Below are 23,584 nucleotides of genomic sequence, written 5' to 3' on the forward strand. Positions count from 1 at the left end.
TTCAGCCAATCGCGATACGGTATCATTAGCGAAGCTGGCTCAACAATGGGACAACGCACTTACGAAAGAGATGCTTTGTGAATCCGTATATTTCATTTTCCTGTACTGCCTTCTGCCGTTTTGTAAGGGCAGGGCGTGGCCTCCGTGATTCGCTCCGGCAGCATGGCACGCTGCCGGAGCTAATCGCGGAGGCCACGGGTCAGGACAACTGTAGTCCCTAGAAAAATCTAGGGGCATTAGGGACAACAGGAAAGCCTCCGAGGTGGTCAGAGGCGTTTCACGACTTTTCCGCTAGGGGAAGGGCGCATGCGCCGTGGTATCGTGAAAAAAGGCGGAATCCGACCCCGGTCTGCAATGCAGCGTACAATTAACTGTCATTTTTTCGGAAAAAAGCAAATGAAAGGAAATGGATGACACGAGCTTTCTTATTCCAACTCCAAATGCAGTCAACAGTGTTTTAAACGCACTACAGTCCACCCGTAGTTGATAGCCACAACGCCAGCTGCTGTTCAGTTTGGTTGATCAAATATCTCTGGCAGCGCGCCGGCGCGACTTGCCGCGATGGAAGATGTCCCGCGACTCCAGAGGTTTCACGTCAGGGGTTCTCGGCGCGAAAGAATGCGCCCGCCACCGCCAGTTTCGTTTTCAGTTTCATGCCGAATGTGGAGACGTTGTAGCCGGGCCTGTCACTGGGCACCATGTCGGCCTTGTTCAGCGTCTGGCCGTCCTGACAGTAGACGAGCAACACGTAGCGGTGGGCTCCCGACCCTTTGGGAGGGTTCGGACCCTTGTACGGCATGGCCTCGTCGCCTTCATGAAACCTATCGTCGCTGTTCCCGTTGAGCACCATCCAGTGGAGCCAAGCTTCGCTTCGTCGGTTGCTGCCTGCTGGGCGCGTCTGGGTCAATCATGAGCAGCGAGAACGGAGGGCCGCACCTAAGAAGCAGGAGAAACACTCATTTAGCACCATAGGTCTGTAGGGAGGGGGGGGGGGGGTACGTTGACAAGGGAACAGGCTCCCAACGGATTCTTTTCCCAGCCCTCGGTTAGTGTCAAAAATTTACCCAGAGGAAATTAAACCAAACTGCCGATATTGCAACTGCGTCAAGGCTACCCAGAATCACATTCTTTGGGAATGCGAGGGGAACGCACCTCCAAAGACGATACTGTCAGCTTCCTCCCACGAGGCGTGGGAGTCGCTCCTTTCGGTAACTGTGAAACGGTCGTGGCAAGCTATTGGCCACCACCCTTCGAATCACCGGCAAGCTAACTTTAACGACCTCGTTGTGCCGTTGATACAGTTTTCTCTCTCTCAGCGTGCGGGAGACCGATGTTGGTCAGATGGCCAGGAGACCTTGGGCCTCGGCGGCTGCCTCAGCCAGCTCCGTGACCCAGACTAGTGTGTTCCGGGTCGGAGCTGAGCAGCGGGGCCTCCCACTACTGAGGGGTAGCGCTATGCACAACCTGGGGATTATTAAGTTGCTGCGTTTGAGGGCAGCCCCAGAAGATGCGGTAGAGGTTTGCGTTCTCTCACTAGCAGAGTTTAGCTGGAGTAAACTGCACCTAAGTGCTAACGCACCTCAAGAAGCCCCTCAGCTTGACCGTCGGGGAGTTGGCGGTCTGCGCGGGCGTGTACGTCTGGTTGAGTTCCGAGATCAGCAGGTCGCCGTATTTTATGTCCAGCAGGGCGTGAGGCGCGTCTTCCATGGACAGGTCTTGTACGAGCCCAGAGTCCCTCCACAGGTAGAGGTCGGGCAGAGTGATGCCTCCGGACATGGGCTCGGCCTTCGTTTTAGAACCGCCAGTGGAGGAGCCTTCCTTAGCCGTTTCTTGGATGCTGGGCTGCCACAGTGTCGCGATCAGGAGAACCACGGTGGAGAGTTTGGTGAGCGTCATTGTAGTCGGCGCCCGGTCGTGTTCACGACGTCCTCTCGCTAGACGAGGAAAACGTGAACTGCCGTTGCTGAAACGGTGACTGACTACGGAAGTCACGCGTATGTACAGGTATACACGAGCTGCAAGAAACGAACGGGAGACGATCCGGATCGATTGCGCAGAAACCATATCGTGCTTCATTTCCCGTCCTCTCTGGCAGCGGTTGTCACGGAGCCTGAAAGATCCTTTGCCTGGTGTCGGTATTGCAAGCTCGGCATTTTTCTTTGTCCTGCTTGCACGTCCGCACAGGAGCAGAGAGAGTGACATGGAATGAAGGAATTTAGGAAATACAGGGAAGTTAACTTGATTTCGTCCATTTTGCTATCCTGCACGAGGAGAGGGGAACGGCTACAGCACTGGTGTCGTTTGTAAGGAATGCTGCTGATGGTACGGCTCTGTTCCCACTGCCCAGGCATTTATTCACGATACTAACGGGACACAGGGAGGTAGTTCGGAAACAATTTGGGGGCGAAATTTGTAAATTTTGTATGTGTATATATACACGCACGAACATACATGAAAGATGGTTGACCACCCTCCTCCTGAAAAAAAAAATTCTGGCTATTATGACATGTGGCTCCCTTTGGAAGCCACGTGCAGTAACTACGATCTGGAAGACGTGGGCTACCGTTGCTGCTATGCGACACCGGAGTTGTCCATGTATGCCAGATACACGCAACAGCATATAGACAATGGCGAAGCTATCCCATCCTTCCTCTGGTCGGTGGTGGTCGTCGAGGAGGTAGGAGTTCGGCAGGCGATGCACTCTTTCGTGCTGTTGCCAGACTCTTTCCATTTCTTTGTTGTGCTGTGTACGGGCACCTGTTCGCACTCTAGCACAATATGATACAGTCAATTTCCGCGCAGGCGAAAATTCATTATCTACTGGCGCGGTTTTTAATTTTTTTTATTTTATATGGCAGTGAATAGTGAGTACAAGGAGGTAGAGGAGAAATGAGGGCAGATTTTCTGTATGTAAAAATCTGGCTGTCTTCAAGACGCGGAAGTGTTTGACGTCATGAAAATGAGCAAACCTAATTGGTTGGATCATGTACGCAAACTCTCTCTGCATGAGACGATGGCCTTTGGGGGAGCATATATTTATTGGGTTGTAAAACCGACCGTAAGGTAACCCTAGCACGAAGCCACAAGGAAACCAATACGGATTTCTCAGAAAGCCTCTTAGTTAAAAGGTTCGTCCTGGTCCGGGGATCGAACCCGGAACCAACGCCTTTCCAGCTTTGGTAATCCGTGTGGATTTCCTCGTGGCAATTGATGGTAGCGCACCACCCTCATCGAATTCCTTGTGGCTTCGTGCTACAAAGCCTACAAAATGGTGGTTGTCAATTATCCCTTTCGTAACCCTTCCGCCACCTTGCGAGATTCCACAGAACTCGTTTGCAAGGTCACCCTACATTTGGCGTTGCTTGCGCAACCAAGGCCACGTACGTAAGGTAATCTTCAGCGTATTACAACGCCTCGCTCCTACCTTACTTACCTCACTGATTGGTTCTACAGCTCAAAACTTGGAGGACGCTTGAGTTTTGCCGCCAAGAGTACAACGCGCGATAGCATCGCCTTCTCATCTCGGTGGACACCTCAACCGTGCCCTAAGGAAAGGAGCATGCGCGTGTAAGTTGACCCTTTCAAACTACAGGATGCCTGCTGTAAATACTGTTGCGAAGTGCCCAACACAATTCCCCTTTACAGAATTGCCAGAGTACCCACTACGCGTCCGTAAGGCTACGCGCGCACCAGCACATGTTGTTGATGCTGTTGCTAATAATGGTGATTAATTATGCCTGTGTGTTTTGTAATTGTTGGGCCTTTAAAGCAACCACTCGTTGCGCAATCGACTCGTTTTGACGCCTGGTGTGATTCTGCGCTTCCGGCTACATGACATTCGTAATGTTTTGTTGTTCTTTTTCCGAAACGGCTTCGAGCACAGGCGTGTCTCTGTGGTGGAACAGCTGCTTGCCACGCAGAAGTCCTGGGTTCGGTTCCCACTAGGACCGAAGATACTTACTATTTCTTTATTTGCCTATCTCGAATTTTCGCTCACGGACAACACTGCATTTTTCGCTCACCACCAACGACATCGACACCGGAATTTCTGCGACACGATCTCTGACGCTATCGCGTTAAATGCAATTTCATTGGCGTGACTGAAGAATCATCGCTTGGTGAACGACTTCACCGAATCGGTCGCTTTTCAACGAGAGCGACCATCTGTGACCAACTTGATCGCGCTGCCTCTCACATTCTTTGCATGCATGGTGTGAAATTTGAATACCGTCTTATCCATGGACATGTCCGCCGCGGTGGTAAGTTGTTACGGTACTCTGCTGCTGACCCGGAAGTCGCGGGTTCGATAACAGAAATGATCATTTCTGGGCACTCGAGGCGAGTTTTCGCCGTCGCCGTGCTGTCCCATTTACGAGGCGCATGCGTGAATCAGCCTGTAGAGCTCATTCTGCGTGCTCGCCGCGCATGGCGTCATTTGTTGAAGGTCAGCAGAGTTGTACGTAACGCTTTATACAAGTCATCGATTACTTATAATAAATTACATTTTTTGTAATCTTGTAATATAATCGAGTACATTTTTTGAAACTGTAACGTTATAGATAATTCAACATTTCCTGGTAATTGATTACGGGTAATCAGTTACTTTTTTTTCTCTTCAAAATCAAGTTGTATCCAGTCTACTACGGCAGTTCTCGTCCCGAAAAATATGCGACCGCTCTGTAGGGACCCCCCGTCCGACAGGACGGGGTGTAACTCTACATCACAGAAGCCACAGTGATCCTCTCCGCGCCTTCACATAAGCCTCCAGCCTTCTCTACCACGCAAGCCACAGTGCGTTGTAGTTTGAGTAAACTTGTGTTATTGTGTTACGGCAACAAACTTTTGAAGGAAAGTAACGCAAATGTAATCGATCACATATTTCTGTAATTGCTCAGTTACTTTTCTGGGGTTGTAATTGATTACTGTAATCAATTACGTTTTAAAGGAAGCAATGTTATCGGTTACTTATTTTCTCTAATAAGTACAAGTCTGAGGGTCAGGCACGTGACCTGCTGAAAATGCGAGGAACGAGCAGCAGCATAGTAGATGAATAGGAGAGTTGGGCAAGTGCCAAAACGGAATTGTTGCGATGATCTGCTCCCCCATGACCTCTTTTTGCGTCATGACACACCCGCCTCCTTAGTTGGCTGCGAAAGGTCCGTGCAGAGAAGGCGCGCCCAATGTTAGAGGTCACGTGAACTCGAGTACGCGCGCCGTTTGTTTGAGGTCACGTGATCTACGGATGCTGTCAGGGTGTCCCTAAAGCTGTTGACGAAAAGCGAGCCGTGAAGGCTGGCGGCTTCGTGCGTAGTCTTCTCGACTGCCCAGTGTTGGATACTCGATGTGCTGAGTTTTGGTCACGTGGTGCCGTTGAATCGTGAATGGTGTGGCAGCACGGGACAATCGCTTTGGGGAAAGTGCACGCTCGCTGCTTCCGGCATGGGCGTCGGCAGGGAGCTGCAAGTGGCACACCATCACTTAATAATTGCACCCCCCCCCTCCTCCCGCCGCGATGTAATACGGCTTTGCAACCCGTAAGACAAAATCCTGCCGACGCTCATGGCTTGTTTCTGTTGCTGGTGCTGTTGATTTAAAGCTGTGATGGTGATGTGCGTGTGCATTTCGGTGCGTAACAAGACGTTTGTTTAATTAGCATAAAACTGTGAGCCAGCAATTTACCATAACTGCCACTACATTATTGCCTTTATGACGAAACTGTGTCTCTTTTTAGAGCGATAGCTCTACTCCTCCTGGTTCAAGCCCAGAAAACGACTTTGTGCATGCGTTTGACCTTCAAGCTCAGACAAGGTAAATTACCTCCTTCTCGCACGTGCGCCGTCATAGCAAGAGGCATGCGCAGTGTTGGTTTGTTCTCCTCTCCCGCGCACCCCTCTCCGTCGGTCGGCAAGAGCCGCGACACCGCGAGCCGGCGTGCGCGCGTGCCCAACACCACCTATAGGTGGTGTTGGGCCAGCGCCCTCTAGAATTTTTTCTAGGTGGCATTGGTTGGGCACGCTCATCTATAGATGAGTACTCATCTATAGATGAGTATTTAGGTAGTGTTGGCGCGCCTCGAGACAGCAACTCTTGTCACGTGACCCCCCACGTCGTCAGAGAAATGTCGACAGCGTGCCGCTGCTTGTCGCGTGGGACACCGCCGCGGCATGCTTTCCGAGTTGGTGCTATCGCTCGACAAGCTTGGTTTAATAGCGTTCAACCACGGCATTTTTTTTTTTCATTCGCTAACTCTTTACGAAACGTTATATAATCTACAAAATACAATACATCTATTGAAGGCATTGAATGAGTTGCAGAGGTGCACCTAACTGGGCTGGCCGGTGCATGATTAAGGCGAAAACCTTAGCTTCTTATCATGCCTCATCAAACGCGAAAATTGAAATTGAACGCGAAAAATCCCGCGTCGGCGTCCCCCGTCGGCGGCGTCAGTACGAGTGATGCAAAGATCATCATCATGCGATGACGTTACAGATCGCCAAAATTGATGACGTCACATTGACGTCGCGTGGCGTAGCGTCACATGATGACGTCATCACATGACATCTTAGCTTGGTCAAAGATGGGCCGATCACGGAGGCAGTGCAAAACCAGGTGAGGTGCCTGCGATTCTTGAGGCAGTGGAAAACCACGTTAGGTGCAGAAAGCTTTCAGACGGTGGCGTGGCAGGATCAGTTATATCGAATGAGAAGAGAGAGAAGATGGCTTTCGCCTTCCAGTCCTCTTAGGTGAATGCATAAGGGACCCTGTAAGTTTTTAAAACGGGAACAGCACTAGACGCGGGACGGTGATATAACGACATACGACAGTGGAAGTGTTAGTTGCCCCGTCTGTTGTTCTATCACCATCCGTCTCTAGCACTGTTTGTTCCCGTTGTAATAGAACGACTTGAGTGCACAATCTGCCAGCACTTAGCGGTAGGAAATATAGGGCGCCTTTGTTGACTTAGGAGTTTTGTCTTTGCTCGACGCATACCGTCTGCACCCCCCCCCCCCCGCCCCGCTCCGTTTGTTTATTCAAATTATGTCTCGTTTGCTCGTTCGTCCGCTCTCGAAGGTGCTGAAATCCAAGGCCGCGGGGCACTGCGATGGCGCGCCGACAATCCTTTCTGGGCCAAGCCGAGCCGTAGGGTGTCGTTTTAGAGGTTTTATTTCTGTTTTCATTACACACCGTTTCCGTTCGATGGAGGTCATCGATTGCGCTTCTCGGCCGCGACACGGAAGACGCGGTAAAACTTCTTCCATGCAGCGATCGTTATCCAGTTGGAAAGTGGCGCGGCGGGGTCCCATGTCGTGGCGAGAAAGTGCCAAGTTAGGGGGCCGCAATCAACAGCGAGCGTTTAAGATCTGTCTGGCTGGTACGATTCCACGCGATGCCATCGGTATGCACTTCGGCGTTGCGCGCTTGTAAGGCGTCTCTTCGTTGCGACTTTGTCACAGGTTAAGGCCGATTTGTTTGCTACGCAGCTGTTGTACTTCGGCGCGTCAAAAAAGAAGTTCCACTCACCTAAAATTGCGCCCTTGCTGCACAAGTATAGGATTACCTGTGCACTAAAAAACTCGCCGGGATTGCAAACAAAGACGAGCCACAGACGACATCTTACTTTCATATGCAGAAAGTTGGTTCACGCCCCCCCCCCCCCCGTCTTTCCCCGAAATTTTGACGTTTTGTATGTGTATGTATACACGCATTCTCGAACATTGAACGTGCATGCAAGACATTCACGAACATTTATTATCGCGGGGGGCGGGTGGAGGGGAGGCGTCGGACCCCTCTCCCTCCACCCACATAAAAAAATTTTCTTGCGCCCCTGGTTATCCATACTGATGCTCACAGCGCGAAACTACAAAACTGAAACAGAGAAAAGACAGCGCGCTTGTCCGTGCGCACGCGTCTTCTATGTTTTTCCTGATTAACCTTTTTGTACCTTCCTTCCTTTAATTCCCTATAATGCCCTAACATAATTCCGCATCGAAGGAAAAAAATTACAGTCCCGCCAAGTGCCACTAGATGACACTAATTAAACTTGACGTTCTCAGTGTACCGTGCATTGGTTGCACTTTTAATAACAATAATAATAATGATAAAAATAACCGCCCATGCACTCCGTATACAGATGGTTAACCAGCGGATCTGAAACGTTCAGCTCCGGTGTTTACCACTGCGTTAATCCCGACTGTTCGTTAAAGTGTTCCTCAATCACTAGTTGCGTCTATGCAGAAATAGTAATTGGTGTTTGCCGCCCGTGTGTTCCCTTCTTCATTTTAGTAGACCAGTGGAGAGTAGTGAATTTATTCATTAAGTTTAATTATTTATACATTTTATTTACACATTTATTTATTTACTTTTTTATTTCTTAACTTAATTATTGAGCTTCTTCGTGTTGATTTATTTATCAATTTATTTGCTTATTAATTCATTCATTTACTTAATTTTTGTCCATTTTAGTAATTAATAATTTTAGGAGTTTTACGTCCCAACACCACGATATGATTATGAGGGTCGCCGTAGTGGAGGGCTGCGGAAATTTTGACCATCTGGTGTTCTTTATCATGCACCTAAATCTACGTACACGGGCCTCCGCATTTCGCCTCCACCGAAATGCGTCCGCCGCGTCTGGGATTCGATCCCGCGACCTTCGGGTCAGCAGTCGAGCACCGTAACCACTACAGACCACCGTGGCGGGTTGTTCATTTTATTGTGGACCAGTGTGGAGCAGTAGTGGGGTTTGACAAATTTCTGTGGCACATACCCGTTCATGATGATGATAGTTGTTTTGAATCATCATTCCGAGTTTTGCTTTCAACATGTCGAAGAACGCACGTATTAATACATTCGCCGCACGTATACTCTTCACTAATAAGGTATTTCCACTAGTGATGATAACATGCTTGGAGTGTGTATATCGATACCTTAACAAGGGCGACGCATCCGGCGGCGAGGCGGCTTTTCGTGTATGCAGTCGGGCGGAACACGAACATCCGCTGTCGGGATCTGTTTTTTTTTTTTTTCCTTCGGTCTTCCGCGAACGTCGTTCCCTTTCACTGGATGCTATTGGTGTTTCTTACACCGTCGCAGCGATGGCTTTGTCTGAGCACGAGCGCTTTCTTTAGGCGGCCGCCACTAACCAACAAGTTTTGAAATAGAACCAATTGCATGTTCTTGTCAGTGGAGGTGCGAGAGCAAGAGATCAGTCGTTCGGTTGAGATCGTGTGAGGAAAGCATTGTTATTACAGTGGAACCTCGTTATAACGAAGCTGCATCGGGACCACAAATTAGTTCGTTGTATCCGATATTCGTTGTAACAGTAGCTACGAAAATCTGCTTTGAAAAATTGGCATTCTGGCTCGCTCAGAAGTCCTAGATACAAGAATACATTATCAAGGCGAAAGCCTTAGATGCCTCATAAAACGCAAAAATTGACCGGCATCCCGCGTCGGCGGCGCCAACACGAGTGATGCAAAAAAACCATCATCACGTGATGGCGTCACCGTATGACGTCATCAGGACATCACATATCGCCAAAATTTGTGACGTCATCACATGACATCATTGCTTGGTCAAAGCTAGGCCGATCCCGGCGGCAGTGCGAAACAAGGCGAGGTGCAGAAAGTTTACAATGCATCCGATCCCGGAGGCATTGCAAAACCGCGTTAGTTGCAGAAAGCTTTCGGAGGGAGGAACGAGAGGTTCAATACATCGACTTAGAAGAAAAAGAAGAAGATGGCTTTCGCTTTCGAGTCTAAGGAGGCGGATGCCTAAGGGATTGGATTGGATTGGGAAAACTTTATTTACGTCCTGCAGGACGCGCTTAGCGCGTAGCGGACGTCTCCCAGACTCCCACGTAGGGACCGAGACCAGCAATGGGCCGTCCAGCAGGCCCATGAAGATGCCTAAGGGACCCTGCGAGTTTTTATTCTATGCTCCAAACGCACTATAAACGAGGTAATCGTTACCTATTTCCTTGTGGCATCTGAAACTTCAGTTCATACGGTGGCGCAACCAGAGAAATGCGTTTTCTATGTACTGGATGACAAAAATTCATAAACGGATTAAATAAAAATGTGGTTGTGAATTGTCTTTCAATATTTATTGTGCTTTTTATGCTACCTTTCGAGTTTCGAGCCTCGCGCAATCCAAATATTTCTTCGTTACAGTCGATATCGCGACGGATTTCGTGTTTTCAGTTTCGTTATAAAAAAAACAAACAAATGTCATTGAGATGAAACGTGATCAACCAAAGTTCGCGTTTAGTTCGTTATAACCGATGATTCGCTATATCGATGTTTGTTATAACGAGGTTGGACTGTATAACAGTAGATATATCCAACATTAGCCGACATCGTGTCAACGATTTGCTATCATATACACCCAACGTATAGCAATTTAGCCGGTACAATTGCTAATGTGGTAAGCCCATATTAACCAACATTAACAATCATTTAACGGCAGAGTCTATTAGCAACTCAGTAGCTCGGAATCACGTGACATGAACAGTAACGTCACACAGGACGTCATATAGCACCACCATTGGCGAAGCCAGGTGGGACGTGTGTGTGGTTAGGCGGGTTCATTCCTCCCCGTAATTTTTCAAGTTTGCATGTATATATGTATACACGCACACATACAAACGCACGCACGAACACACATAAAGGGTAGTCGATACGTCACCGTATCCGGGTACAAATTACAGTCCGATAAGCATTAATAATTGTTGGGGTTTTACGTCCCAAAATCGTGATATAATTGTCAGAGATTTCGTAGTGGAAGGCTCCCAAAATTTCGACCACCTGGGGTTCTTTAAAGTGCACCTTAATGTAAGCACACGGGCCCCCTAGCATTTTGCCTTTATCTAAATGCCGCTGCCGCGGCCAGGATTCGACCCCGCGACCTTCGAGTCGGCAGTCGAGCACCATAACCATTGGAACACCGCGGCGGTAAAATAAAATACTGTTGTAAGAGACCTAGGAGGCCATTGTATTAAAAAAAAAAAAGGTACGTGTCTTCAAAAAAATTCTGTATGAGTCACCGTTCAAAGCAGGCGGTTGGCTCTTGCAGGCAAGGCTGTTTTACTTTTATTTTATGAACGAAAAATTCTCTCTCGCCCTCCTTCGGGACAATGACCGCGAAGAGAAAACAGATCGTTGCAGAGCAATGCTTTCTAACTATATAATCCCGGAAGAAGCATTCGCGTGTTATACTTTATTTATGTGCACGAATCACCGGCAAGAGCTTTTCTTGCGCGGTCGAAACGTGTGTGCATGCAGGACACAGCTATATAGGCGAACCATTGTCTAATTTCGCGGGGAAAAAAAAAATCTTAATGCGAGGGAGAGGGGTGAGGGAAAAGGGGAGGTCAGAAAAATCAATAACGTGGTTTCTTCCGTTTCGCGGTTACTACGGCAACTAGACCTAACTGCGTAAAAAAGCGACCTTCGGTGTTTCTCCGTACCACGGCACATGTATGCGCACTCGCTAAAAAGGCGGCGCGCCCGGTCCGAGCGGGCACTGTTAACAGAAAAGAGAAAAATAGAATTTGCCCTGCAGTATTCTTCCGGCATCTACGACTTGTTCATCAAATGATGCGGGCATTTAAATGAAATTGCGAATTTTATTCATAGCTGTTTAGTTGCGGCTAATTTGAAATTGGTGATCAGGCCTATAGCGTTGAGCAACGCTTCATGTCAATAAATCAAATGAATCAATCAATCAATCAATCAATCAATCAATCAATCAATCAATCAATCAATCAATCAATCAATCATTCAATTAATCAATCAATCAATCAATCAATCAATCAATCAAAAAAACGCCAGGCCTGCGCTGAAACCGCAGCACAGTCACAGCGAAAGCTGGAAGAGCGGCGTTTCTAGAGCCCGTTGTAAGCTCTCTTGGGGCTACAATACAAGTAGACTAGAAAGGTACCCACTACGCCATAAATCACAATTTTTGTGAAGTTGGGAAGCACCTACTAAGCGATTATTCGTCATTCTGCGGAGAAGCGAGGCACCAGCTACACGTCTGTAAGGCATTATGTGCACTTTGTTGACGCGACGACTGATGACGATGAAGAATTATGGCTCAGCCCTTTGTAATGGGTTGGAATCTTTAAACGGCCCACCAGTTATGTAATTTGCATTGGGTGACGCCCGCTCGCTATTTCCCTCTCCCGTCATGCTGTGTAACATACGTTCACGTGGGAGAGAGACGGGGGGTGCGAAGAACTTTACTGAGACCCCGAGGAAATGGATCATGCGCTCATGGGCTTCCTTGGCAACCAATCCAAGTGCACTTGCGAGGAACCCACTACGCTATAAAGCATTGTAATTTTACTGAGACCCCGAGGAAATGGATCTGCGCTTATAGGCTTCCTTGGCAAACAATACAAGTGCACTTGCGAGGAAGCCACTACGCTCTAAATCATTCTAATTTTTGAGAAGTAGGGCAGCAGGCACTGTGCCATTTTTCGTCATTTTACGGAGATCCGTGGTACCTGCTAAACGCATGTAAGGCATTATGCGCACTTTGTTGATGCTGTACCTGATGACGACGAAGAATTATGGCAGAGATCTTTGTAATGGGTTGGAAGCATTTCACAACCTACTCGTTGCGCATTTCGCATTGTGTAACGCCTGGTTACAGAATTCGCGTTGTGCGACGCTTGGAGCTTATTTTACTCTTCTACCACGCTATATTGCACATGCTAATGTGGTTCCTTCCCGACATGAAGCCTGTATAGGACCTTTTTGCAAAGCAGTTTCAAGCACCGGCATGGCTCAGAGGTTGAATGCTGGGCTCCCACGTAGAGGGCCCAGGTTCGAACCTCGTTCCTGCCCTGGAATTCTTTTCTTATTTCGTTTTTTTTTTCTTATTTCGATCGATACTGGTTACGGACACCGGTGGCGGCGGCGGCGGCGGACAACTACGGCGCCAAAAACGGCCGGTGAAATGATCTCATAACAGCTTTCGCTGCAAGATGAATTTATTTTGCATAGTACGATCATAGAAAGATCAAGCTAAGGGGTCATATCCCTGACATGTATGCAATTTCGATATTTATTGAAATTAACTAGTACTGAAGTTTCTGAGCACAATTAAAGAGATAGAGGGATATGCGCACTTTATCCGCAATGTTTGGGAGTCGCGCTGCCAAGCTCGAGGGTGCGGGTTCGATTCCCGGCAGCGGCGGTCGCATTTCGAGGCATGCAGGCGAAATGCAACGACGCCCGTTTACTAAGGTTTAGGTGCACGTTAAAGAACCCTGGTGGTCAAGATTAATAAAGAGTCTCCTGCTACGGTGTGCCTCGTAATCACATTGCGGTTTTGGCCCGTAGAACCGCACAAGTTATTAATTACTAATATACAAACTTTAACGACAAACTGGAGACGTAAGTCAGGCTGATCGCCTGGATTGCTACTCCAGCTACTGGGTGATATAACTGTATTACAGTGAAACCTCGGTGATACGGTCACAGCTCATACGAATTTCGGGATGATACGAATTCTTCGTTGGTCCCGGCCAAGGCCCATTGGCCTCAATGTAATGGAGTACGGTTGTTGCGAACCGATTTTCACCCAGCGACGTTTGATACGAACGTTCGCTACCACCCAGGATCGAAGAGGTGCTGTCCGCGCTGTCGCGGAAGACGCGCTAAGCACGAGCGAGCGCGGTAACGCAAGCGTGGGCATGCGCGCCACACCGCCAAATCGTCAGAATCACGGTGCAAGAAAAGCACTTTTCTTACGGTCAGAATAAACCTTCAGAGACGCGTCACGGCCTCCGATCGTCGCGGGTCACAACGCACCTGGTTCATTAATTAAATGCGCGCGTACGGGCCGTATATTTACGAAAGCTCGTATGATTTTCGACATCTGAAAAGTTGACTGACAATCATTCAGGATTCTTCCTGACGTTGCCGCAGCCATGATAAACAATAAATGAAAATCTACGCCAGCTTTTTTTTTTTGTCGCATGCTAATTTTCCATGCTTTCTGGTCATACGAATTTCGGATGATACGAATATTTTTTGTGGTCCCGTGAGATTCGTATCACCGAGCCTTCACTGTATGTATGTATATACGGTGATAGCGTAAACACACATATACAAATAATAGTTGTTCACAAGGTTTCGTTGAAGCCTGTCGACAGCAGAAATAACAGCAGCGCTTTCGTGGCAAGTAATGTGTATGTGATGCAATTGCCAGTATATATGCACACAATGCGCCGCAACTCCAAGCTCGATCCACATTGCAAGGGTACACTGCCGCCTTCAGAGACTCTCTGACAAACAGCGGTGCCAGCGCCGCACGGAACATGAAGACGCATGGCACATTGCCGAGGCCGTGCGTTAAATCTTGCAGCTTAAATTGTTTACAGCGAAGTCTGTTATGAGGTCACAACAGCCGATTTTGGTGGCGTAGTTCACGCACAATGAGAAAAGAATCCGAGATCCAGCGGGATTCAAATCCAGGCCAGCTGCGGGGCAGTCGAGTATTCTACCACAGAGCCACGCCGGTGCTTGAAACTCCATCGCAAGAAGGCACTGCACAGGCGTCATGTCGGGCGAGGAATCCCGTTAACAGATGTAATATAGCATGACAGAAAAGTAAAATAACGCCGGGCGTCACACTATATATATGCGAACTGCGTAACGACTGGGTGGTTTAAAGCTTATCACCCATTACAAAAAGGCTCAGCCATAATTCATTGTCATCAGCCACAGCGACAAGGCGCACATAATGCTTTACAGATTTGTAGCGGGTACCTTCTTCAAAGAATGAGGAATAATGGCATGTGCGGTACATCCCTATACTTCGCACAATTATGATGATTTATGACGTAGTGGGTACCTTGCAACTGCACTTTTAGTAGTCGCCGCAAGAGAATCTGCAACGGGCTCTCGAAAGGCCGCTCCTACAGCTTTCGCTGTGACTGTGCTGCGTGTTCCATGCATGCATGCCGGGCGTTTTTTGTACATATGCTGCGTGAAGTCTGACGCTGTGAATGCATGTTTGATCTTGCTTACCGAATGAAGCCTCGCAGCGTAGAAAAGGTTAATATTGACAAATAGAAGTGCGAGCCATGCATGGCTCTATGGCAGGATCTAGTTCCGGTGTGCTCAAATTGACAGGACGGAACTGCTTGATTTGCATCGAGTTTTAACTCTTTCGATAGGTTACGTTCGGTTTTCAGTGGAGTCACTTTGCTTTTGGCCGCGATCAAATCACTATTTGGATCGGGGCCAAACACGCTTGAAGAAAACAATTATAGTGGCACTCGGTCTTACCGTATAGCGCGCAAGTCGAGCACGCTATACATAACAGATGCGTCATCTGCATTGACTCAAGCTCGCTCGAAGTTACTCCCACAAACGTGTTGACCATGTGCCACTTTTTCAGTCATGTACCGTCCGCCCCTAATATGATCTGCATCTACTCGAGCATGCTCAAAATGCTGCTACGATTCTGTCTTCTGGACAGTTTCGAGCCCGATTGAAGTCGACAAATCGAATTCATCGAGTGCGGACAAAGGACAACATTTGACTATTTGAAAATGAGCTCTCGATCTGTATAGACTCGAGCACACTCGAAAGCGTTTGCGTCGCATTGTGGAAATGTCCAGAGTCGAAAACCTTCGAGCTATTTGTCTGCTAATTAACTATATAAACTGTACGGGGAAGTGAAATTAAGTCTATAGAGAAATAAATAAATAGCTTTCTTTAGCATAATTAGTATATCTAAGGCTGTGAGTTTATTCAAAATTTCGAAGACGAGCCTAATGAGCCTTGCTAATTGATTATGGTATTCACCACTCGCAATTGCCGAATATTCGTTTCTGTTCAAATATTCGACTCCGCATACAACACCGCAGACTCACGCATTAGAGGGACAAGCAAATTACGATTATCCTGAAGGATTTCTTTGAAGGGGGGGGGGGGGGAGGGCATGAATATTCGAATCAAATTGTCTCATATTCGATTCGGTCTTTGATTCCAGTAGTCGTTATTCGTAAATGCGAATATGTTTTCGAGTAGTTTACGAATATTTTAAGATGCAAACTGCACCGAAATAAACACAAAATTGGCTGCAAAAGTTTGGCAAATTTTAGGCAGAAAACATGAGAGCTCAGGGAGCCACAATGTACCGTTATACGTACGTCCGCACCATGTAAAAAATTTCCTCAAGTCCTCCACCACGACATGCCTCATAACCGAATCGTGAGTTTGGCGAAAACAAATTTAATGTTTAGCTTAGTTTACTAATGAGAAAGTACTAAGCATTTATCCGCTACTCGTTTCTATCTGGGATATTCGTATGCGATCAAAATATGAGCACTTGAACATCCACACTATCCTGTCAATACCTTCTCAGTTTTTAAAATTGTTAGTTTACTGTTATGCTTCGTTAACTAGCGAGAGTATCTTTGTCGGTTCCTTAGTTGGCAAACTTGTGATACATCCCAGGTTAAAAAAATATGCTACAACTTTTGTGAGTTTGTCGCCATGTGTACACACTCAGAAAAAAAAAAGTTGTCGTAGTTACTAACTACCGGTTACTACCTGCCTGTCATATATGTTAAGAATTTGTTAGTAACTGCAAGTGAGTAACGGTAGTATTAGTAACAGTTGCTAACTCTAAAGGGTACAAGTGGTTGCGTCAGCCTCTGGGCTACATTTAAGCGGCTTCAATACAAAATAACGTCCAGGCAACCTTCGTGCGAGACTGTGAATATTTTAATACGTTGCGAACTAACCCGACAACGAACTTTGTCGAGCAGTTAACCATCGGCCAGCTGTTCATAACACGACGTTTCACACTGAAAGTGTGTGTATAACAGAAGGAAGAAGAAACGCACTTTTTGTCCGCCTCGGTGGTACGATGGTTACTGTGCTCGGCTGCTGACACGAATGTCGCGGGTTCGATCCCGGCCGTGGCGGTCGCATTTTGATGGTGGTGAAATGCTAGAGGCCCGTGCGCTGTGCGATGTCAGTGCACGTTAAAGAGCACCGGATGGTCGACATTTCCTGAGCCCTCCTCTATACGGCGTGCTTCATAATCATATCGTCCATGGTTCTGATACGTAAAGCCACTGGACACTATTAATAAGAAACACACTTTGTCAGGCAAATATACTATCATTCGAAAATGATGTGCAGCAAGCACTTTATTGACTTTTCGTTTTACAGCAATATTCAATACCTAATAACATCGCTTTCTTCTTTCTCGTAAAGATAGCAGTTTGTTTCAGGCACACGCGATTTTATGTAGAGTGTAAGTTAAACATGAAAAAGAACGTGGAAAAAAAGCTAGAGGAGTGCATGCCTCCAGAAGTGGGTTGAGAAACGTTAGCATGCAAGGAAAGAAAACTCGCGTTTTTGTGATTGTGGAAGTGGCTATTGTTGAAGGAGGGGGGGGGGGGGGTGGAGGGGCATGTGGTGCTATCTTCTGCATTCCATAGGCGAGGGAATGGGGTAGCATAGAGGATAGAAGAGAGATGATACGCGAGTACTGAAACACTAAACATCAGGGCGTACGTGGAGAGCAAATTGTATAGATACATAGTAGTTTTATCACAGTGAGCGCTCATTTGTGCTGTCCGTCGGTACTCGTCGAAGTTATTGTGTGGTCTAAAAACGACGGGTAGCGGTATCTACATCGATCGACGGAGCTGACTACATACGAACTCATTGCACTGCTTCTAAAGCCTGACTTTTTTTTTTTCTTACGCGACATCCCGACTTGTCCATTCATCGATCAACACTCGCTCCGCGGCCCCACGATGCACATGCGTACTTTCTAGCACATGCGTACTTTCTATAGAAGGAGAGGACGGTGACCAGTTCGAAGGCATTCGCAATGAAAGCACTGCCCTTTTCTACGGATTCTCGGCGAAAAAGAAGTTTCCGGCCAGTGGCGGCCCGAGCTCCGTCTTGTTGACGAATTCGGCGAGGTTGAAGTTGTTTCGCTTCTCGGGCGCCAACTCGGATCCCTGGAGTCGCCTGCCGCGCTGGCAGTACAGCAGGAAGACGTACCGGTGAGGTCCCGAACCCTTGGGCGGCGCGGGTCCGTTGTACGGCACCGCCTGGTCGCCCTCGTGGAGCTTTTCGGTGGCGTTGACGTTGACCACGATCCAGTGGAGCCAGCTGCGGAACTGCGGGTTCTGACGGCTCGTCGCGTCCGGGTCCACCATGAGCAGCGCGAACGGCGGCTCGCAGTCGACGCTGACGTTTCTCAGGCACACGGTAGGCGCTGTACTGGCCTGCTGGGGCGTGAGCTTGTTGCCCAGCGTCACCTGGAGCGACCCGTTGTACCTGACGTCGAGCGTCGCATTCGGCACGCCGGGCAGCGAGAGGTCAGTGACCAGTTCCTCGGTCGTCCAGATGGACGTCGGCGGTTGCTGTTGTGGTTGTGTCATGTTCATCGGCATTTGGGCGGGCATCGGCGATTCAACCATCGTCGCGTTCGTCATGTTAGTCATGCTCGTCATGTTGGTCATGTTCGTCATGTTCGATGAGTCCTGCGCTCGAATGCTGTCGCAGCACAGCGACGTCACCAGAAGAAACAGGCCCGAAATCTGCTGGACGAACTGCATGGTCGTAATAACGTTAGCTCCGGCGTATAACGTACGTCAGCCTATAGAGCGCGCACGGAAAAATCGAGAGCTGCAGAGGCCGCCAACTCTTCTCCGTCGACGACTCGATGCCTTTATAGAAGAGCGGTCAGTCGCGCGTTGTATGTGTTCTCCGGCGCGGGCACACAGTCAATGATTGCGACGCCCCCTCGCGTCTTTATATAAGCGCTTCCCCGCCCCGCGCTGGTGCGGCGGTTGCCACGACGATATCGCCGCCGGAAAAGCCGGTCTCCGTCGCGTGCCTGTTCTATTTGTGTGTTGCTGCGGCGGGGCGGTGTTCCTTTTCTTTCGGCCTTTCACGACTGACAACTCAACTGCGACGGCGCTGTAGAGACGACTTAACGCGGCTGTGTTGGTTATGTTTTGCTGCTCGTCTATACTACCCTCCAGGTGACGCAAGAAAGAGAGAGAGAGAGAGAGACGGGCTTGTTAGATGGGTCGCTTCATTTTCCATCGTTGCCTGCAGCCTTCTATAAGTGCCCCGTAACAGCTGTAATGCGCGGATGATTGGCGGGCTGGCTTAGCGGGATCGTTCGTGATCAGTACAGGTGTGTAGGTGAATTCAGCCTCTGTATAGTCGGTCTTCCATTTGTCGTCCTTGGCCGCGAATATGTCTAGCATATGCAGTGAATATTGAAATTGAGAATGCTCGTGGCCCGTAGTGCTAGCCTCGGTGGTGTGTATAACACTTATAATTTTGCCCTATCGGTGGGAATACTAAATAAATGAAGAAAAGAGAGAGAGAGAGCTTCTTCGTGACTAGGCAATCGATTGCTGCCAGCAGTCAAGGCCGCGTGTTTTCAATATGCGGGCCTTCTATTGGAGAATCAGGCGTACGTTGAAAAAATCTTCCATGTTATGTCGCTATTTCCACCGGTATGTTATGCAGTAAAGCTACGTTTCAGACTAGTAGTCTGTACAGATTGGAGCTTCTCAAGTGGCACGTGGGTTGAGCATATTATTATTATATACACTACTCCGGGAGGTATCTCTATGACGGCTTACGCGGGACACCACTGACACCCGTGAAAGCGAAAGGGAGAATAGGCCGACTCGAAAGTTTCGCTTGTGTGTGCAAGGCAAAAAAAGTACAAGGAAATATCGCGGCAACACGTGCAATGCGACAGACGCGCCCCATATCTGCGCGAAATTTATAAACAAAGGCCGCGCCGCACCTGCTGTTTATAGTGAGCTGCATTATCATGCTCTCCGAGCAGCGGCACTTATGATGAAAACGTAAAATATAAAAAAGAGCTTTCGCATTCTTCGCATTGTAGGGCGCCATCGTCGCTGCACTTCCGTCGGCCTACGAATTTATACCTTAAATTTAATATCAACCAGGAATTTATACAACGTCAACATTCCCCTACCCCCCCCCCCCCCCCATCTAATCAAATTTTTGGATAAACCCCTGACATCAACGACTGATAGTTTTATGAACAGCTGATCACGGAATGCGGTCTGTATCCACTCAACGCGGCAGAAGGTATAGTCAAGGTCTTCTACTCTTCTTGCTGAGATCAACGGATTTGTGCGAAGGACTTCGGCACTCCAGTGAACGCCTCCTCTATGTTTCCTTGTTTAACCAGCGTTCTTTTTCCATTTCTTTTTTTCCTATATAACGCTGTCGCGGCGGTGGCAATCATTATTCCATGGGGATTGGGGCGGGATGAGGGCGGGGTCTGAAATTTCAATGGGGCAGCTTACCTCTTCCCCCTCGCCCCCCTCCCCCCTCTGGCGCCGTCTCTGCTACAGAGAAGGGTATAGCAAACTGCGCTTGTTCCGGTTAACTAATCCTGCCCGAATAGCCACGCGAGTCGCTCTTCTATAAGGATAGCATTTATGCGTGACATAATATGTGGGTTCCGGGGTCAACGTCAGCTTGGTGCGCCGAACGAGTCAGCAGGTCTGTTCATCATGCATGAATTAAGGAGAAGAAAAGTACATTGATTACAGAAAATTCTTGGATCCTACTGCAATCACGAAGTGCCGGAGCGTGCGCTCTCTTTACCAAGGAAGCTGCATTCCGCACTGCAGTCGTTCGACACGAAACCGTGTCGGTTTATGATCATCGCCAAAGTTACATGCCTCTACGAATGAATAAACGTTATTAAAGGCTAGTCCGGTAGTTTCTTTCGGGCGGGGCGGGGAGAAGCCATAAGATTAAAATTTATTGTCCCCTCCTTATAAAAGGCCAGCTACGGCTTTAAAACAATGCTGGCGCTCATCGCAATGTTCTTCGAAGGTGGCTTCTCTGCAATAAGACACATTATAAGGTAAAGCCCACTTTATTAGTTGTTTTTTTTTGCAAAAATTGACGTGCGCATTGGGAGCCATCATGGGTACGTGGGTGCCTGTGTGCTGTGTGCTGTGTGTATGTCAGGAGCGGCGCCAGGATTTTCTTACTAGGGGGGGGGGGATTTCACTTACGATAAGCAAACTCCTTGGTGGGGGGTGGGGACGGGGGAGGGGCAGGGAGGCGGGGAAGTTATGCGTTACGTACGTTTACTATGTTTGGTGGAACACACAGCGCGAAACTTCCTGTGTCTCCTTCCTGTGTCCCCGTCGTAGTTTCGCGCTGTGTGTTCCACTATGCTACACCAACATGCCCAAGTTCGCTCTATTACTATGTTTGCTTTTGGGAAGGGGGGGGGGGGGGCAAAGGAAGGGAGCAGACGGAAATTTGGGCCGGGGGAGGGGCAACCGCTCCTCCCGTGCCCCTCTTGCGCCACCCCTGGTTGGTGTGTGTGTGTGTGTGTGTGTGTGTGTGTGTGTGTGTGTGTGTGTGTGTGTGTGTGTGTGTGTGTGTGTGTGTGTGTGTGTGTGTGCGCGCGCGTGCGTGCGTGCGTGCGTGTCTGGTGTGTGTGTGTCGGCTGATACGCCAGAGGCAGTGATCACACGCACAAAACAGTTATCCACGTCAACGTTGTCTGAAAGGGGAGATATGCCAGCAAATCGCAATATGTCGAGTGCATTATTAACGAAGCTATCAGGTGCCGGTGGAAAATAGTACAAACAAACAAACAAACAAACAAACAAACAAACAAGCAAGCAAGCAAGCAAGCAAGCAAGCAAGCAAACAAACAAACAAACAAACAAAAACAAAAAGAACTTGTGAACTTGGCTCTACAAAACTGAGCACACCTTTCGTGTGATCGAATATCTCGCGATGCAGCGTTCTCAAGTTTCATATAGTGTTTCCTCCAAACTTTGCGATCAGAAATTGCAGAACTTTACTTTTGCTCTCATTTAGGTAGCAAAACACGTCCCCAAAAATACGTACGTTAACGACCATAGTCGCTGTCGGAAGAGTAGCGAAAGAAACAGCACGACCTTGGTTTGTCCGGTGAGGCGTGGTACCCTATACAGTACGTCTCCACTATACAACTGGCGCGTGGACAATCGCTTCTTCAGTTGATTACTGTGCAGCGTGCTCTTCCTTTGACCCGTGGTGGGCGTTCCAATAACATGGCTCCTATTCTACAATTCAGTGACTCGCCGTTGCTTGCATACTCGATGGCCAACGACGCTGTATTGATCGCTATGCGGCTCTTGCGATAGAAATGCTGCCTGTATGCTTCAAGTGACATTGCTTTTGGGTCTGTAGTTGGCGCGGTAGTCCCGCGGTGACCATAAGTTGTGAATGCATGCTGTGCCAAGGCCATCTGCATGAGAAGGCGCGCGTCAGCTCACATAAGCAGCTTATTAAGGCCACGGTTTAAGAAAAATCATCGTGATTAAGAGAAAGCCTTACATGTTTCATCAAACCCGAAAACTGGCTGTCGCGGCGTCGGCATCCTGCGTCGGCGGCGCCAACACGAGTGCTGCAAAAAAAAAAAAAAAAAAGATCACCATCGTGTGATGACGTCTTCGTGACGCCACAGATTACCACATTATGCGAATTCATCACGACGTCACTATGGCGTAATCATGACGTCAATATAAGGTGAGGCCACATGATTGCGTCATCATGACATCGTCGCTTGGTCAAGGGTGGGCCGATCACGGAGGCAGTGGTAAACAAGGTGAGGTACAGAAAGCTTGCAATGTCTGCGATCACGGAGGCAGTGCAAACCCACGTTAGGTGCAGAGAGCTTTCGGAGGGGGCGGGGCAAGATCAATAAAGGACTGAGAAGAACAAGAAGATGACTTTCGCCTTCGAATGCATAAGGGACCCTGTGAGTTTTTCTGAAACATTAAAGGATACACGGTTGTTTTTAAAGCGGGACTAGAACGGCGCGAAAACACATAACATTATGTAGCTAGGTACAACCAAACGTATCCACCAGACTAGCCAAGGAAAGTATAGGGGACGATATTTGTTGTTTTTAACTAGTGTACTAATGACGACATAAATTGAAATGAGTTATAATGGGTGAAAAAAAAACACCTTTCAGATGGTGGATCCCGACCCCACAACCGATTGTGCATTCGGGCCCCTCAACTTGTTTCCCATTTCGTTGCTCAATTTGGCGCGGACGGAAATTCCAGTTTAGACCGCCGCGGCGGCGTAGCAGTAACGGTGCTCGGCTGCTGACCCGAAGGTCGCGGGTTCGATCCCGGCCGCGGAGGTCGCATTTATATGGGGGCGAAATGCTAGAGGCCCGTGTACTGTGCGATGTCAGTGCACGTTAAAGAACACCAGATGGTCGAAATTTCCGGAGCCCTCCACTATACGGCGTTACTCGTAATCATATATATCGTGGTTTTGGGACGTGAAACCTCAGATATTATTATTATTATTATTATTATTATTATTATTATTATTATTATTATTATTATTATTATTATTATTATTATTATTATTATTATTCCACTTTATTTAGAGTGTCAGCGCTTCAAAAAGGCCTCAACACTACCTAAAAACAATTAGGTAAGTTCTACGTAGAGCCTGGAACGCTGCATGCTTTGGTTGTCGGAGTGCTTCTGCCAGAGCAC

General features: G+C 48.2%; 2 protein-coding genes across 2 annotated transcripts; both read right to left on the reverse strand.

The window, feature by feature from the left end:
• Positions 1 to 405: 405 nt before the first annotated feature.
• On the reverse strand, positions 406 to 22,471 carry LOC119391172 (protein D1-like). The gene is given in 3 exon segments (XM_049414564.1): positions 406 to 859; positions 861 to 936; positions 22,401 to 22,471. Coding segments are annotated over 3 exon segments (342 nt in total). The 5' UTR covers positions 22,403 to 22,471; the 3' UTR covers positions 406 to 595.
• LOC119389881 (protein D3) lies at positions 17,884 to 18,885 on the reverse strand. The gene has a single exon (XM_037657296.2). The coding sequence runs from the start codon at positions 18,605 to 18,607 to the stop codon at positions 17,891 to 17,893; it is 717 nt and encodes a 238-aa protein (XP_037513224.1). The 5' UTR covers positions 18,608 to 18,885; the 3' UTR covers positions 17,884 to 17,890.
• Positions 22,472 to 23,584: the final 1,113 nt, after the last annotated feature.

Source organism: Rhipicephalus sanguineus, chromosome 4 (assembly GCF_013339695.2).
Source record: "Rhipicephalus sanguineus isolate Rsan-2018 chromosome 4, BIME_Rsan_1.4, whole genome shotgun sequence".
NCBI classification, from domain to species: domain Eukaryota; kingdom Metazoa; phylum Arthropoda; class Arachnida; order Ixodida; family Ixodidae; genus Rhipicephalus; species Rhipicephalus sanguineus.

What these genes read in the sequence shown, in the direction of transcription:
- LOC119389881 (XM_037657296.2), bottom strand. Translation starts at nt 18,607, where the DNA reads ATGCAGTTCGTCCAGCAGATTTCGGGCCTGTTTCTTCTGGTGACGTCG.